The 18,243-nt window shown below is 42.6% G+C and overlaps 1 protein-coding gene across 1 annotated transcript in view; it reads right to left on the reverse strand.

Moving 5' to 3' along the window:
* The window catches only part of GABRB2 (gamma-aminobutyric acid type A receptor subunit beta2), a 189,267-nt gene extending 171,279 nt beyond the window's left edge, over nucleotides 1-17,988 (reverse strand). The window contains exons 1-4 of the mRNA XM_037034096.1: nucleotides 17,825-17,988; nucleotides 16,983-17,215; nucleotides 16,733-16,824; nucleotides 15,654-15,721 (exon numbers count right to left, since the gene is read on the reverse strand). Coding sequence (XP_036889991.1) covers nucleotides 15,654-15,721; nucleotides 16,733-16,824; nucleotides 16,983-17,059 — 237 coding nt within the window. The 5' untranslated portion in view covers nucleotides 17,060-17,215; nucleotides 17,825-17,988. The remainder of the gene's footprint in view (nucleotides 1-15,653; nucleotides 15,722-16,732; nucleotides 16,825-16,982; nucleotides 17,216-17,824) is intronic.
* Between the last annotated feature and the right edge of the window lie 255 nt (nucleotides 17,989-18,243).

Genomic DNA, 18,243 nt, shown 5'->3' on the forward strand with positions numbered 1-18,243 from the left:
TTCCTCTTATTTATTTGCTTTACTTTATTTTTATTGTCTACACTATTTCAGATGTCCCCACTTCCCCCACTTTGCCCACCTTCCCCCTTCCCCAGTCATCACCACACTGTTGTCTGTGTCCATGGCTTATGCGTGTCTGTTCTTTGGCTGATTCCTTCACTTCCTTTCATCCAGTCCCCCCACCCCACACACCACATTACCCTCAATATGGTGTGCAGTCTAAATCAACTGAAGTCACAAACGACTTGGAGTTCTTGTGATGTCATACAGAATTAAATCTCTGGTGTATGTATTGTTAATAAATACTACTTACTGAGAATTTATTATGTGCAAAGAACTTTACTAAGCCTTCTATGTGTATTAAAGCACTAATTTTTAGAATAGTCTTTTGAGGCTGATACTGTTATTATTCCTGGTTAATAGATGAGAAGAGTGATGATTTAATAAACTGAGTAATTTGGGCCATATCACACCACTAAGGGAAGAGCCAAGATGCCCTCCCCAGCGACTCAATGCTACCGCTGTGGATGAAAACATCAAGGAAAAAGGCACGTGCTCCACACATTTTCATAAGTAATCTTGCCTTTAGCAATTTTAAGAAGGAAAACTGCATTTCTACCAACTGGATAATTAATGACCAAATGTATTTAGTTCTAATCAAGCAAAAAACCCAAACATTGTGTTTCATTCTGTTCTTTAAATACTTTTTAACCAATTTCAAAGACATTTGGTATTAAGGAAGATGTTCCGGGATTGAGCTTAAAACCTGGCTATATTTATCTGACAGACGAAATTGGTTCATTGTTAATTTTCCCCCTCATCTTACATATGAAAGAGCATGCATGGCACATGTATGAACCGTTAAGTGACAACACTTATACCTCACTTTACATACAATCTGGTGCTACTGTTTAGCGCTGCTCTTAGGTTTAGTTTTTAATCGTAGCCTCAACTCCATTGTACAAACTTCAGAAAAGCATAAAATCTGCCTAAGCCTGTGAATATGGGGAGCAGTCTTTGAAAAGTTTGGTGCATTCTACTGATGCCTCTATTGATAACACTACAAGCCTGTTAAGAAAAAAGAAATGAGTCCTCCAAAAGGAAAAAAAACACTAATAAAGGACATGAAAAGGCAAATCAGAGACAAGAAGTAATAGCATATAAATGTACATAGTTAGCTGGAAATAAAATGATAATTAATCAAGAAAATTACCGAATTCACCTAAGAGAGTATCAAAGGTAGAAAGAAGGAACCTCGCCGGGACGCGTCTGTGCGTACGGTGGAACCTCATACACCGCGGTGTGAACGTCCACTAACACTTCTTTGAAAGGAAGCATAGCCTTGCTCATGTGTTTCAGTATCTAAAGTGTACCTGCTCTGGGTTCCAGCAATCTCACTTCTAAGAATTTACTAGGGGAAAGTAATTTTACAACTGCATCCAATAAGAACACCCGGGAATGGTTAATACAGTTCAGCTCACAACAGTAAAAATCTCTCCCTACAAAATAGTCATGTCCTTCAACAGAGAACTGATATAACAAATATGGTGCGGCCATTCAATATGCAACCACTGGATACTATGTTCTAGAAACATTTTAGATGCATCAAAAGATGTCCACAAAATGTTAAGTGCAGAAATCATATTATAAAATACGATAATTCTATTTCATGGGCATGCGTGTAAATTTCTCCAAAATCTGAGGGTTGGAAGATCACTTTGCTAACGATATCTATTTCTAGGTAATGGCATTAATAAAGATCTTCACTTTTCATTACTATATTACTGATTATTCTATAAGGGGCAGAGATGAGTAATGATAACAATTCAGAGTTAAAAACCACAGAATTTTCAGAAAATTATAAGACAGACAAATTTACAAAGCAAACATAACACACAGACATTTGTTCAAGGTTTTATCATCAGTGACAAATTCAGGACAAATCAGGAATTCCCAGTTCCTGCTTTTGGAATAAATACGGACCTTACTGACCTTTTCACATCATTTCTAGAAAAAAAATCTCTTAAAAATGCAACACCATGGTTTAGTACAAGGATTGCTTGCATTCAAAAGAAATACAGCACTTAGTATTTTAAAATTTTATACACATAAATGAAATTAGGCCAGCTCTGTGTGGTATACCAACATACACACTCCTAGCCTAATTTTAAGCTTAATTTTAAGCTTAATTTTTACCAACTCAGTTGTTTATCTGATAAAGTGGGAAAAAAAGATTAGAAACATTGTGTTTAAGCCTCATATTTTTCCTAACCCCAAGGAACACAAATGTATTCAAACTGAAGTCTCTGGGACTGACCTTGAACTACATCACAATTATCATTCCACACAAGTGCCGATCGTTTTACCCAGTGTTCTGATAGGCACCACCTCATTACAATACAAGATATGAAGGGCTCACAGTTCCTCGGTTCTAGAAGTTTCTCAGAAAATTTAATCAAAAGTGAATTTTGTTACTAATTCTCAGGATTACCACATAATTTTTCCAGAGCAGATTTTTGTTTTCAGAATTGAATGCATTCCTCAGCGATGAAAAATGATTTATAACAGCCCAGAAAAAAGTCAATTATAATGATCAACTTATCCACAAACCCTAATGATAAAGAAACAGTGATAATTACTTTTTGAATCGATCTTTAAATGACTTAGACTACTTTTGCATATTACAGATATTGCTTCTCATAGTCTGCTTGTTTGGTTTTTGTCTATTCCCCAAAGTCATCTAGGAAGCTGCAATATGAATCACGAACAGTCACCTTGGGAGACTGTAATTCAGGTGGGTCCATTCAACCTCCCTTTACTCTAACTCGAGGAAACAACACAAAGTAGATGCCCGGGGAGACAAAGGGGACTCGGATCCCAGTTCCACCATGTTCTGGCTGAGCAATAACGAGGGCCGTCCTGTCCTGGTTCTAACAGGTTCTAACCCACGGAAGTCTTCTAACCCTTTTAACCAGCTGTAAAACATCATGATGCTTCTTATTTCATAGTTGTTGAGATTTAAATGTGAAATCATTGAAAAGTTACATTTCCTTTCATAGAGGTTTCTCAATAAATGGTAGTAATTTTTAGTAGTAGTGTTAATTGTAATAAAATATAACCCAGTTATATGTAAAAGGTATAATGTAGTATTTCAAATGCTGTTTCTCACTGACCTGTGTCATTTAAAATGTTTGTTTATAAACTACCAAGTGCCTAAAATGATAGCGATAATCCACATGTACTTCAGTACTGTTGATTCTCTATCATATAAACGCAAAAGGAGAGTCCCTGGCTATACACACATTCTTACACGGCCAATCCTTGTTGCATATTCTTTAAAATACTCATTTATACTAATCAAACCTTTAGGAAGGTCTTCTGCTACTTCTCGACTATTGGAAGAGTTACACAAACTCATCAAGGGTGGAAACGACATACGTCTCCCTCCATCTTCTTCTCTGGGTATCTCTATCTTTATGTCTCTCTTTCTCTCTCTCTTTAAAGCCCCAAAGCATAAGCAGTGTTTGATTTGACCAAGCACCCCTGCTATGACTGCACTACGCATTGAAACAACAATTCACCTGGAAACCCAGAGCTCCAGGATTGTGGCCATTTTTTAAAGTGACCGCATAAACATCAAAGAGCATTTTTTTTAGTGGAACACTTATTTGAACAAATATTAAATGAGAACTTCCCCAATCTGGCAAAGGAAATAGACTTCCAGGAAATCCAGGAAGCTCAGAGAGTCCCAAAGAAGTTGGACCCAAGAAGGAACACACCAAGGCACATCATAATTACATTAGCCAAGATGAAAATGAAGGAGAGAATCCTAGAAGCAGCAAGAGATAAGGGGACAGTCACCTACAAAGGAGTGCCCATCAGACTGTCAGCGGATTTCTCAAAAAAGACATTCCAGGTAAGAAGGGGCTGGAAAGAAGTATTCCAAGTCATGAAATCTAAAGACCTACATTCAAGACTGCTCTATCCAGCAAAGCTTTCATTTAGAATGGAAAGGCAGATAAAGTGCTTCTCAGATAAGGTCAAATTCAAGGAGTTCATCATCACCAAGCCCTTATTATATGAAATGTTAAAGGGACTTAATCTAAGAAAAAGAAGATAAAAAATATGAACAGTGAAAGAACAGCAAACTCACAGTTATCAACAACCACACCTAAAACAAAAGCAAACCAAGAGGACAGCTAGATCAGGAGCGGAACCACAGAAATGGAGATCACATGGAGGGTTAGCAACAGGGGAGTAGGAGGAGAAGAAGGGGGGAGAAGGTACAGAGAATAAGTAGCATAGAGGGTAGGTAGAAAATAGACAGGGGGGAGGGCAAGAATAGTATGGGAAATATAGAATCTAAAGAACTTGAGACACATGGTCATAAACTAAAGGGGGGGAAGGGGGAGGGAGTGTGCAGGGTGGAGGGGAATGAAGGGGGGGATGGGACAACTGTAATGGCATAATCAATAAAATATATTTTTTTTTAAAAGAGAGGTTTTTTTGTTGTTGGTTTTTTTTTTTTTTTTTTTTTTTTTTTTTGGTCCAAACCTGGGAATTTTACCACAGGACCCATCTGCTTTTTTTTTTTTTTTAAATATTTATTTATTTATCTTTAGAAGGGAAGGGAAGGAGAGAGGAAGAGCAACATCAATGTATGGTTGCTTTTCGTGCATCCCCTGCTGGGAACTGGCCCCTGCCAGGAACTGGTCTGCAACCCAGGCATGTGCCCTGACTGGGAATTGAACCGCGATCGTCTGGTTCGCAGGCCCGCGCTCAATCCACTGAGCTACACCAGCCAGGGCAGGACCCATCTGCTTTTGACTGAAGCATCCCAAGTAAAGAAAATCCCATTACATTTCCATCCATGTGGTCTCGTTAATGGTGATGAGCACAGTCAGTCTGGTAAAATACGAAGATCGAGTTATTTGAAAATGTGGTTTTCCAAGCTGGCTCATCAAATGGAAAGAGTTTTCTGATCTCCTAAAAACATGCAATTAAGACATTAAAATAATAGTTGATCTTTCCAAATAATTGGATAATAATAAAATTGTCAGAAAGTATTACTTCATGGTGTTAAGAGGGCAATGGCAAAATTATTTTATTCCTGTTTCTTATAGATGGAATTTGGCCTCCAAACCCCAAAGTCTAAAATAAAGCACCCCTGAATTTGAAAGAAATAAGAAAAACTCTTTGCTTTTTTGTGGAATCTATAATTCTATAGGCCTTTCACCTGTAAATTTGGCCAAGTACCTAAAATATTGTGCCTTTTAAAATAATAAATTCGTAATATCATCTTTTAATGACTTGTTTAAAACATTGGTTTGTCACACAGGCATACTCATGTGATTATGAAGCAGGAAGATTTAATAACTCATTTAAAACACATTCTCCTTCAGGGATGAAAGCACACTCTTGAAAACACTGTTTTTTTTATGCTGATGCTTCAGAAGTTGCAAGGTGAGAAGGAAAGGGACTATATCGGTGGGCAACAACAATCGCCTTTGAACTACCTACATTATCAGCCCTACTGTTCAGTGTTTCCCACGAGCAGCCTTTAATTTTCCATTAATATTCATCATATTCTTATTTTTATGGGAAATGCAAAATCCTGAGCCAGTGCCAGGGCTTCTGAACACGCAGGTTCCTGATCTCTGGCCAGATCTCACTCAGACTCTGGGCACGGCCCCCAAAACATGAATATCACCACTAGACTTTGATGATTCCACGGCACAGCCAAGTCTATGAACGACAGCGAGAACTTTGTTCTCAATCTTTTACTCTGATTTCTCTGCCCGAAGGATACACACCACTGTCCTCTCCCAGCAGCTGCAACACTTCTCTGCATCAAGCCTCACCTCACTCTACAGGCAATGAAGCTCCATCCTTCTTGACTCTGGAGAGGGCTTTAGCCCCTGGGTAAGACCACTGCATGTCCTTCCACAACACTGCCTCATGGGCACAGGGGCTAAAGCCCCTGGAACACGTGAGAAATGCTTGCTGGAAGACTGATATGCTGCGGTCCTTCAACTCCTCCAACCAACCCACGGGGCCCATGTTTGCTGTGCATCTCCTAACTGTCAGGCACCATACCAGGCACTGGGGAAGCACATAGACACTGACCGTGCGTTTGCACACCTCTGAATCTCTGCTCTTCCGTTAGGACCCGTTCATGTATCCCTTATCTAAGATACACATGGACTTAACTCAAAATCCTCATTAATTTCATTGCTGGCATTGTGTTAGGAAAGAAGTTATTTCGTCTTCAACGGCCCAAACAATTACTGCTAAGTTCAGACCTCTTGGAGGGTAAGTTAGCAGCAGGTGCCAAGTTACAGAGCAGGGAAAATGAGACTTGGCAGTAAAAGCACAGATCGAATTTCAACAACGTGAGCACCAGCAAGAGCCAATGGGCTAAAGACACCCCAGTATTTTCCCATATAAAATAGGAACAGGATAATATATACCCATTTCTCCCCTTGTTTAATAAAATACATTTGAAATAAAATGCCCAATAGGAAGCAATATATAAATCTGGTATTTGCATCTTTTAAAAACTCAAAACCACCTACTTCCATATTTCAAAGTATTTTCATATCATCCGAAAATATTCATTGATTTTGGAAAAATTGGTAATATTAGGATAGAAACTGAGTAAAGAGCAGTTATATGAATGTGAGCCAAACTGATATATAAACTTTTAAAAATTCTATTTAAACATTTTTCAAATCCAGTTTTCTATTGTGCATATGATTTGTATATTATAGTTAATGGTACATAAGTAAAAGTTAATGTGTTTATTTTCAAATAATCTGTAGCTAGATTACAGTTAATAATCTATTAAATGTATTTTAAAAATCATTTTTGAAAATAATACCCTCTGAATAAAAAGGAAAATACCAACATACTTATATGTCTGTATATGTTTGCAAGATCATATAAAAGGCATGAAAAAATACACACCAGTTTCCATTGGTGTGTACAGGTTTGTGGGTTTTTTTTTTTTAAAGAAAGCATATAAAACTGAGAAAACACTCATGGTCCACTAAGTGAAAATGCAGACTACAAATTTTCTCTACAAAAAAAAATAATAATTTCAATGTGTAAAAATATAAATAAGCAAAATAGACAAGAACTAGAAAATAATATTGGCAAATTAAAACACAGTTTCAATGAAGTGATTGCATGTGAACAGTTTTGGCCTTTGATGCTTGTTGGTATTTTAAATCTGGTTTTTCACCATGTATTACCAAGCATAAATGGGCATGGCAATTAAACTCAAAACCTATTACTCAATGAGAAAAATCTCCTCCTCTATTTTTGGGGGGACAATAAGCACACTATTCTTTATACCTGGTTCTGTCCCCATGGTTCTCCACTGGGGACAATTTCCCTCCAAAGCACATTTGGCAATTTCTGGAGTCAGTTTTGGTTTTCACAGCTGTGGGGGTGCCCCTGTCATCTTCATAGGTGGGGGCCAGAGAGGCATCAGACGATATACCAGATAGCCTCCACAACCGAGAATTATCTGTCCCTAATGCCAACNAATTAAACTCAAAACCTATTACTCAATGAGAAAATCTCCTCCTCTATTTTTTGGGGGACAATAAGCACACTATTCTTTATACCTGGTTCTGTCCCCATGGTTCTCCACTGGGGACAATTCCCCTCCAAAGCACATTTGGCAATTTCTGGAGTCAGTTTTGGTTTTCACAGCTGTGGGGGTGCCCCTGTCATCTTCATAGGTGGGGGCCAGAGAGGCATCAGACGATATACCAGATAGCCTCCACAACCGAGAATTATCTGTCCCTAATGCCAACAGCGCCCAGGTTAAGAATCCTGCTATAAAAGGATCCACAACAGTACTGCCCTCCCCGAAAATGAAGCCCCTCCCCGCCAATGATATGGAAAACACCTTCTCTGATTTACATTCTTAGAGGAATTCCCGTGACAGGCAGAGGAGGGAGAAGCATGCTGAAGCACACTTGATGTACTTCTAAAATATAAAGCTTGAGCCCCGGCTGGTTGTAGCTCAGTGGATTGAGCTCAGGCCTGCAAACCACACGATCGCGGTTTGATTCCCAGTCAGGGCACATGCCTGGGTTGCAGGCCAGTTCCCAGCAGGGGACTCAGGAGAGGCAACCATACATTGGTACTTCTCTCCTTCTCTCCTTCCCTTCTCCTCTAAAGATAAATAAATAAAACCTTTAAAAAATATATAAAACTTGAGATACTTCCCCCACCACCTTCCCTTGCAGAGTCCACCAATAGCCAGATCTCTATTTCATGCCACATTCAAGCAAGAATGCCTTTCAGGGGACCCACAAAGCAGCAGCAGAGAATTTGCCCGATAAACTGTCAAAATCAAATAGCACCGTTGTGTCCAAAAAGACGAACACATCTTCCAGAGACATAATCTTTATAATGAGTCTCATGTATATGAAGGGGGATGAAGGACAGAAAGATCTGGGAAGAGAGGAAAAGCACAATGATCTTTATGAGAACTGTCTGCAGGAGCAATTCTTCGGGAATCACAAAAATGTGTTCTCAGTGGGGAAAAAGGTTCAGTGGAAAATGAGTTCTTGAGAATGGTAAGAGAAGAAAAGCACAGTGATCTTTATGAGAATTGTCCACAGGAGCGATTCTTCGGGAATCACAAAAATGTGTTCTCAGTGGGAAAAAAGTTCACTGGAAAATGATAATAAAGGGGAGAAAAGGAGAGGGTGTGGTCTTGCCACACAGGGTCTAAAACCACTGAGGCGGTTGACAGTTCTTCAACATACCCCAGCCCACATTTAGGGACAGGTATTGGCCTTAATGGTTATCTGACTGATTCTGCAGAAGCAAAACATAATTCCTAAACAAGTTAGACAGCATCCATTCGTAATGCAGGAAACAATGACACAAGCAACACCCTTGATTCCTTAAGGTCCTACATAAATCTTTATCGCTTGGTTTAAGTTACGCTCAACATATGCAATATAAAATGTAAGTTTCTCCAGGATAGGGCCACCTCTTATATTCAATACACACTGAATAAAGTATCTACTTAAAAATCATTTTAATGAAATTAAGATATTTTTTCAAGGTGAAGAAGGTGAAGAGTAATAATAGTTACTTATGATTAGTTTATCCGATATGGAAATAAACAACTACAAGAAAAAAAGGGTACATAAAGAATACAGATTTTTTAAACAAGGCCTTGCTATATTTAAAAGTGAAGTCTAAGTTTGGAGCATCACATAGAAAAGTGATGGCTAAGTCTGAGGAACGTGAAGTCAGTCATTTGCTAACTGTGACCTTGAACAAGTCACTTAACCGCTCTGGGCCTCAAGTCCCTCTTTTGTAAACAGGTTGATAGGGACCATCTCACTCTTTTTATAGGGGCATTAGATGAGACACGAACACGACACGGGACGAGTCATGACTCAGTAAGCACTGGCTGTAATTATTTTATTGTATTAGCATCACAATGACGGTGGAAAATGCTGGGCCCTGTACCAGAGGAGGAGGGGGGGGAAGACCAGCAGAAGGGAGGGCAGGGAAAGAAGGAGAGAACAGAAGAGCTTGCTGAAACCGGGTAGGAGAGCTACGCATCATGCAGAGCCAGGCCTGTCTGCGGTCGGTGCGTGTGCGCACACCCCTTCAGTGGGCTTTGTGCTTCCTGGGTAACCTTCCCTGTGGCCGGAGTGAGCTCACTTTCCCATCTCCACAGCGTAAATTTCCACGCCTCCTCTAACCTCAACGGAGCATCTGCGCGCCACAGGGAACCAGAGGTCTTTGATCAGACCATCATTTAGACTGCCGACTATCACCCCACCCCACTTCCTGCGTTGTTATTTGCAACCTTCGAAAGGACATTATTTGTCCAAATTCTATGACTCCTTTCTGCGTGCACCCTCTCCCCACTTCACTTCGGATCCAAACTTTTCAGGTGTAGTTTAAACCACTAAAACTCCTCTCGCTACACTGACGAATGAGCTCCCATTACTATTTCTGGGAGACGAGTCTCGGGACTTATTTCGGTTGGTCACTGTAGCATCCCCCGACAAGGACAACGAGTCTGAGATGTTCTAAATTAAATTACAGCAGGCCGGAGAGGGACAGAAAGGGACAGGGCCCTCAGATGATCAAAAGCTCGGGCCAGCTGACAAGACGGCTCACATGCCTGGATGTAGGTTGGAGCTTCCAGCCAACACCCAAGTGGTTTGGAGCCAGCCACAAGCCGGGCCCCTGCAGCCCACTTGCGTGTGAACTGTCAGGACTGCTGCCTGCAACCAACCAAAAAGCAGTGACTATTTCTTCCTCACAGACGGTGCTGCTGGCACAAAACTGCCCAAGCTTCACCTGGTCTCAACCCCCACACCTTACCTGTAGCCAATGTAAATCCTTCAAAACAACTCACATCTTTCTTCTCCGAAGCCTAATGTATGACACTCGCTCCTCAACTCTGGGATGGTGGACACATTGCTTTTCCATTTAGCGCTGTTACTGGTGGTTCAGACTTTACACCCCAGGACCTGGTTCTTTACGGCCTAACGTGAAAGGGCTTTCAGCTGTGGGAGTGAGGTTTTGTTTGTTTGTTTTTTTTAACATGACATGGCTGACCATTTCTCTCTTTTTTAAACTCTGGTGTCTCAGCTCTGAAGACATTACCATCTGTAAGTTCTCTTAATAACTCTGACTGCTGCTTAACTATGTATTCATCTCCTCAGCAGACTCCTTTTTAGGGTTCCACCAGTTAAATTCCAGTGCTCCCCAGAACTCCACTCTAAGCTGTCTTCTCACTTCCCCTTTTTAATTGTATCCACTCACACAGTTATAAGCAGTACCACTTACGTGCTGAGACATCCAAGTTCATCTCTCTAGTCATGGCCACTTACTTAGCTCTAGACCTATATTTGCCAAACACCTACTGGTATCTCCCTTCAGGGATTCCATACATACAGAAAAGTCAACATTCCCCAGATTGCACACTCCTACCCTTCTCAATTCGGCTGCTCTTTTTGTTCTATGCATCAATAAATGAAACCACAAGAAACCCAGGATTCACCAAGTCCTGTCCCTTCCACCTTATAAATGCCCTCATTTTATATCTTCCCCTTGGCATCCCTGTGTTAGTTTGTCGACCCTTCCTGGACTTTTGCCGTGGGTTTCCATCGCATCTCCCAACCTCTCACACTCCGCTCCAATCCACCCTCCGCACTTCAGAGGCACCTTCCTGAAGTACGAATCTGTTCCTGCAGCTCTCTTGCGGACATCCTTTCCTGGGTCTCTACAGCCTCGGGGACTAAAATTGAACTTTGCAGCAAGCTACTAAAAATCGTCTTCATAATCTGATCACCACCTGTGACCTCAATATCAACTCTTATCACCTCCTCACGCCTACTCCCGACTCCAGCCATTTTGAGCGATGTGAAAATCCATAACCCCATTTATTTCCCCGTGTCTTCGTCTCCTGCAGGCCACCTTTCTGTGTGGAACGTACACCACGGACATGTAACTCCCCCACACACTGACCTAATTTCTACGTAATACTTCAGTACTCCATACTCTCAATACTCTCTGTATACTTCCTCTTTCGAAGCCCTTACGATCCTACATTGTGATTCTTTCTACATTGGTTGGCTTAAACAGTAAAATGCGTTGACATTTAGGACTGTGATTCTGCGCTCTGTTTCACCACACATAGGGGACGGCATCTAGTCAGTAATAACACGCGACTGCCACAGAAATAAACACTTCGCCCGATATTTGTGGTGCTCAGCAGGTGTCCAACACCCAACCAACCATTGCATAGTCAAAACCACATGGGGAGAGACGAACATAAAGTACTTGTGCATTTTATAAACATAAATTACCGAGACAGAAAACAGGAGTCAGCGAGCCACAGAGAAAGCCACGGGGGACACAGACCGCCAGCCGCTCAACTGGATGCTCAGGAAAAGTTTTAGGGGAAAGATAGGACTCACACAAAGCATAAATTCCAGAAGAAGCCTGTAGCAGAACTAAGAACAGTGAACATCTCTATGCTAAGTTCCCTGAGGTCAGGTCAAGAGTTGGTGGTGTTCACTGCTCTGTTCTTCAGGCCAGACACGTGGCTGGATCATGGTGGCCACTAACTAAGTATTTCTGTGGAATTGAATTTGAAATTCTGCAGCTGGTAAAGCAAACATCTGGGTGTTTGTTTGTTTGTTTGTTTGTTTAGAGGCCGCACTTTCCTCCATTCACCATGCCATCAAAAGGTAATTTGTGTTCGTATTTACTAGAATTCTTTCCTCAAAAGTGAAATACTGCTTCACTCTTTGGATGGCAAATGTGTTGTTTCAAGACGGAGAAGAATCTGCTTCAAATGAAGTGAAAGCTATTTCAGTACAGAATCCTCAGAGCCAATTTTGGAGCTTAAAAGGCACTTTTCATCAAGAGTCTTAACAAAAAGATTCCTGCCAGTTTAACCAAGACATCTAAAAATATGTCATTCTAAAGCCAAGCTTTCTGCTCAGGAGCATTCTAATTGACATCACGTTCTTTCAAAGACGTTCCATTGAGCCAACCTGAGTCACGTGTCTGAGTCAGATGCCATTATCACCCTCCTGAGCAAGGACTCAGGACTGCATATCATTTGGGATTTCTGCATTTTCCTTAGTCTGTGCTGATTTTCCAAGTTTTCCTAGACTTTCTTTGCACCCAACAGAGCGATTACATAATAAACCAAACCAGAGACACGTGTTACTTTGAGTTGGAAATCAACCTAGCATGTCTCCTTCTCATTTCAAACATAAGGGAACAGAGACATAGTCGTGTGCATTACTGACCCAACCTCACTTAGGGAAGCCACTGGAGTGGACATTGAGTCTCTTGAGTGACAGCCTGGTGTTCAGTCTTCCACACAGGCTACATTCCTACAACACTGATGCCTTCCACACACATCATTTTGTTAACTCCAGTGGTCACCTGAGACAGGTAAAACAGGACTACTGTTCCCTTTTCCCAGGTGAGTCACACCCTCAGAATGACTGAACAGCAGCAGGAGGGCTAACGTCCCAGACTCCTGACTCAGTTCAGGGTTTTTCTAGCATTATTGTCTACCAGGATCACCACAGTAATACCAGCCTTTTTCTTTTGGTACAAATGCACCGACAACAGTTTAAATGGTCTGGGGCCAACCATTCTTCAAAGGAAGGTTTGCCATAATAAAAGAAAGTTACAATGACCAGACACTGCAGGCTACAAAGAAGAATAAGGCAGAAACATGTGTGTTAATCAATTTTGAGGTTTCACTTAACTAATCCATCAACCGTTCTTTCAGAACTGAATCTAATCAAAATATCTTACTCCTCTGAGACCTGTACATGAGGGCAAAACGCTACAAACATCTTGCTTTACTTAGACACCAGTGACGGAATTTCTCATCTGTTGCTTCAAATCAAATAATCATATTTAAATAAAACAGCATACATCACGAAATTTTTCTTTGAAAGATTAATTTAAAGTCACTAAGATTGCTAGCTGAAACGAGTGTCCTTGACAACTCAAAATGTGTCTGAACAAGCCCACCTGCACTGAAAAGGGAATCTGGATTTTAAACACGTGCTTCTAATCATGAAGGCTGCACTGCTGTCCTATTTACAACCTGACATTTCTTTTTACACTTTCAACATCCCATGACTTTTCAGCAACAGTAAATAACTTTAAGAGATGACACCTCGCTTTAGCTGGGTCTATATTTTCACTAGCAGGTCTTGGCATTGTGTTCAATTCAGAGACCTCTCCAAAATGCTGCATACAGGTTTAAAAAAGTGAACAAAACGTAACAAGAAAAAAAAATCCCGTTCTAAACAATTTGGAATGTAATACATCTAAGTCCTTGGTTAATGTATTGCAGCAACTTCTCATCATTCATCACTGTCTTTGGACTCTAAATATTTCTTAATTTTTCTCTAAAGCCCATGTTTGTGACACTGTAAAGGGAAATGTAAAATGAAATTGGGAGGAGAAAGGAGCACAAACAAATCAAAGTGCAAAAGAGAGGATTCTAATTCAATCACACTGAAACACACTCAACCACACCTAACAACACAAGTTAGATTCAAGTACCTGGGATTTAGGAGGTACCAACATTAGGACATTTAAAAAAACTATTTACGGTAAAACTCAAAATATACACTGATGAAAAAACTCTAAAATCCCACAGGGGTGAATATTTGTATAGCTTAGAAGTTAGTTTCCTAAAAAAGAAATATTCTCTACCCACATAAGATTTTCAAAATGTGTGGGAAATCTGAGGTTCCAAATCACCCAATATTGCCTTTATCCTACATGGTAAAACTTACCCAATAATTAGAAAACAAGAATACACAAGTCATTAAAACATTACTGAAATAGTTGATTTTTGCCCGCAGCAGTTATAAGATGCTTCAGAACCTTTTGGACAGTGCACAGGGGAATGAGGCCGGTTATCTGAGCTTCCTCTTCATTTGCATTCTGGGAAATAGAAAACGCGTGTGATCTTGAGAGCAGATCCACTGCAGAGCGCTTGGGCTCGAGTTAGGAAGTGTCCTATCTTTAAAGTCCTGATGGCTGCTTTCGACATGTTTTGCTTCAGACCTTACATACAACCTCTTCTTTAATAGTGCATTCCATTTGCAGGCAGAAGCATGCCACAACAAAATCTTCTGAGGAAAGTGCTTTGTGGCATTGGAATTGAAAGTAACACCGTAATGTTACACTGAAATGTGGCCTTTCTAGAAAAACTTTTCCAAAGGGGAAAACTTCAAAACACAAAGTAGAAAAGTCACAAGTGGGGGTGTATCTGGGACATTCGTCTTTGTCTTGTATGTCTGCAGTGCCCCAACATGGGCAGCAGGGGGCGCACCCGCATGGAGCTATCCCCCACAAGTGTTTCCCAGTTGGGGACACCGAGGCTTTTTTTTTTTTTCAAAGCACTTGCCTCAAGTCCAGGGAGGTAGGCACTAAGGAGTGCTGCTATCCACAAATCATACAAGCTTAGGACAGAAGGTGAATAACACTGCAGGAATAATCAGAGAGGATACATGAGTCTGAGCCTGGCTTTCGAAAACGAGGGTGGCCAATTTTTATTTTACTATTTTGGTGGTAGGGGGTGCTTAAAGGAGCTGCGTGGGGAGCTTCTCCCCAGGAGTAAAAAGGACATCTCTGAAAGCAACAAGTGGACCTGAGTACTGCCTGGGGCATTTATTCAGCCTCTTTTCAACGGTCCAGTTTGCAGGTAATGTCCTCTTTTAAATGTTAAATCAAACCCCCCCTCTCTTCACCTGACTCCACCCCAAGCCCAGAATACCACTTGATGAACCTGATTTCCGATTGAACCTCAGGAAATGTGGCTTCTGCAGGGGGTCTCCTGGCTGTATTTTGCATGTGAATGAATGATGTGTTGTACTCGCTTTATGCCAAGTCCCAAGTGTTTGAACCAAGCTGGGAAAATCCTAAGGGACCAGAGAGAGCAGGCTCTGAAGCCACAGACACAGTGAATTCCGAACCAAAATCCCCTGCTTTTGCCCCCACTTCATACCCACACTCACACATACTCCACCCTCAGCTGGCTGGCTCCTTTCTCCTCCCCATCCCCAATGGAGATCTGTGGACACACGACCAGAAACCTCAGTACTCACCATATTAACTTCAGAAACCATATCGATGCTGGCAATGTCGATATTCATTCCCACGGCCACGGGGGGACCTGCAAACCAAGATGGCCAGCCACGTGATTTCTCAGAACTTCATTCATTCTTAGCAAGAGTTGTGCCCTGGGAATGAAACACTCTGCTCCAAGTCCCTCCCCACTGCTTCCCCTCAAATTCTTCCAGTCCCTGCTCCCTTTTAAAAAGGGTGCAGGAGATCCTCTAGGAAATGCTCCACTGAATATGCATGCACGTGCCCTGATGGGTGACAGGTTCCAGCCCTGTCTACATAGGTAGATGTCTCAGCAGGAGCACACACACAACTCACAAAAGCACAAGAACATTCTAGCCCAAGGGAATTTTATATGTTGCATTGAAACCTTCCTCCTCATTCACCCCCACAGCTTCTGTGTGCAGGTTTTTAACTCTCTGAGCTTCATAACACTCCAAAGCAAAATAGAATGGGCATATCGGGGTTTCTAAGGCTGCAGCAGAGAGAGGCCCCTGGCCCCTCACCCCATTAGGCTCCAAGCCCCTCCATCCTCCCCTCCCCCCACTCTACTACCCCATGCATCGGGGCTTCCAGGACTGGATAATATCCAGACACCAGCCACTTTAAACTGTGGTCAGAACTCTCCCAAAGTAGGCGGGCACAGGGGGTTAATGTCACTTTTCAACCGATTAGTCTGCACATCTTGTCCTAAAAACTGTTCATGACAGCCTTCATTAAGCCAGGTTCTGTGGGTACACCATTAACTACGATGAAGAGATTTGTATCTGAACAAGGCTAAGACAGTGAAGCAGTGGGTTTATAACAGTGAAGCCAAGGGACAGTTATCCCCAGTGCCCACTAAGAGGGTCTCTGAACAGCCACGGAAAGATCCTCTGAGTGCTAGTAACAAATCGGCTGAAGTTTGGATCAGTTTCTCAATGTGGTGACACAGACACATTCAATACAGCACATTCACCCCGATGAGGGAAAGGGAAGAGACAGTGAACACAGAGCTCAAAAGACAGCTTAGGCAGGCGATAGCTGGGTTGTTTCTGGTTTTCCAAGGCAACCCTATTACCTCCAAAATCTGGTCTCAGACGAATGTCATAGCCTTTCAGGAGTCTATCCACCGTCTCTTTGACCAGTGACATATTACTAGGATCATTGACACTAAAGAGAGAAAAGACAATAAACAGGCATCAGTAAGGCAGCAGGCACCGCGTCTTCAGCATCCATCCGAACCTCACTACAGATCCCGGTTTACAGAGGTAGGCAGGCTGAGCCCTTCAAAGTGAGAAAGGAAAAAGAGAAAAGGTGGGCACACTTACCTCTGCGCACAGACAGCGGCGATGATCAAGGGAAACGACCAAATCCCAAAGTAGCCCTTTTTCCGGACTCTCCACATCCCTTTAGTTTTTGACGGGATTGAGGGTTTCACTGGAGAGAGGAGATCCAACTTAGTCTGCCCAGTGCAGTAATTCTAATGGGACGCGCATGCGCACGGCGTACCAAAACATCAAAGGGGCAGCAGCGACTGCCTGGGACCTAGCAGATTTTCTTGCTAAGAAAAAAATAAATAAATAAAGATAAAATTAAAGGGGAAAAGGGAAACACATACATGTGCATCATACATACAGGTTTGAATGCTGTACAAGAGTCACCCCACAAGAAGAGGCAGAGTCAAAATGTGTGTGGTCCTTTCCTCCAGACAAAAACAACTAGAGTGGCTAGTAAGTTTTGGTAGTTGCAGGAGGCAGTATTGCACCTCCCGGGCCTCGGTGTGTGTGTGTGTGTGTGTGTCCTTTTAAATATGCAAAACCAGACTGGAAATTTAGGGGCCAGCAGGTGTGGCGTGCGAGCGGAAGATGGTGCCCGGGAGACCACTTCTGGTCTCAGCACGCAGATGGGGAGAAGAGTCTGAACTTTATTCCCTCGGAGAACGGCATCCCCTGCCTGGGGTGAGCGGGTGCCGGAGGTGGGGGGTGCACGGCGGGGGGAGGGAGGAAATGAGCCAATGGGCGGAGTGCTGAGCAATCCGCTGGATTCGGGGCTCGGTGGAGAAGGAAAAAGACACCAAAAATTGTAAGGGAAGACAGAAAAAGACGAGAGGAATAAAATGCTGCCTGGGCTTTTCTCGGAGTCAAGGAGCAAGCTTCTCTTCACTACTCACGAGCGATTTCTTTCTCCTGCTCCTCTCCCTTTGCCCCCCATTCCCCGAGAAGAACACCTCGGGGTCCCGGTTTCTCGCCGTGTGACGTGCCTGACCCGCTTGTCCGGATTATTTATAGCAGAAGGAGGGGGTGGCGAGGGGAGCAGAAAGGCGACGCCGCCTCTCCAGGTTTCGGTCTGCTTCTGCAGTGGGAAATTGATAAGTGGGGAGGGTGGGGTTTGAAGAGGGGTGACGGGATGTGGAAGGAGTTGGGGGCGCAGGAGGCCAGTGCCCTAACCTCAGTGCGAGGGGCGCGAGGGCTCGGGCGGCGAGGTACAGGGAGGGCAGGTGGCGGAGTGGAACCCGCCTGGCGGACCCCCACGCCCTCGCCGGGCGCGCACGCGCGCACGTGCAGCCACACTCTCGGCCCGCGCCCACCC

Source organism: Sturnira hondurensis, unplaced genomic scaffold (genome assembly GCF_014824575.4).
Source record: "Sturnira hondurensis isolate 20B ecotype Veracruz unplaced genomic scaffold, ASM1482457v3 Scaffold0000022, whole genome shotgun sequence".
Classification (NCBI taxonomy): Eukaryota; Metazoa; Chordata; class Mammalia; order Chiroptera; family Phyllostomidae; genus Sturnira; species Sturnira hondurensis.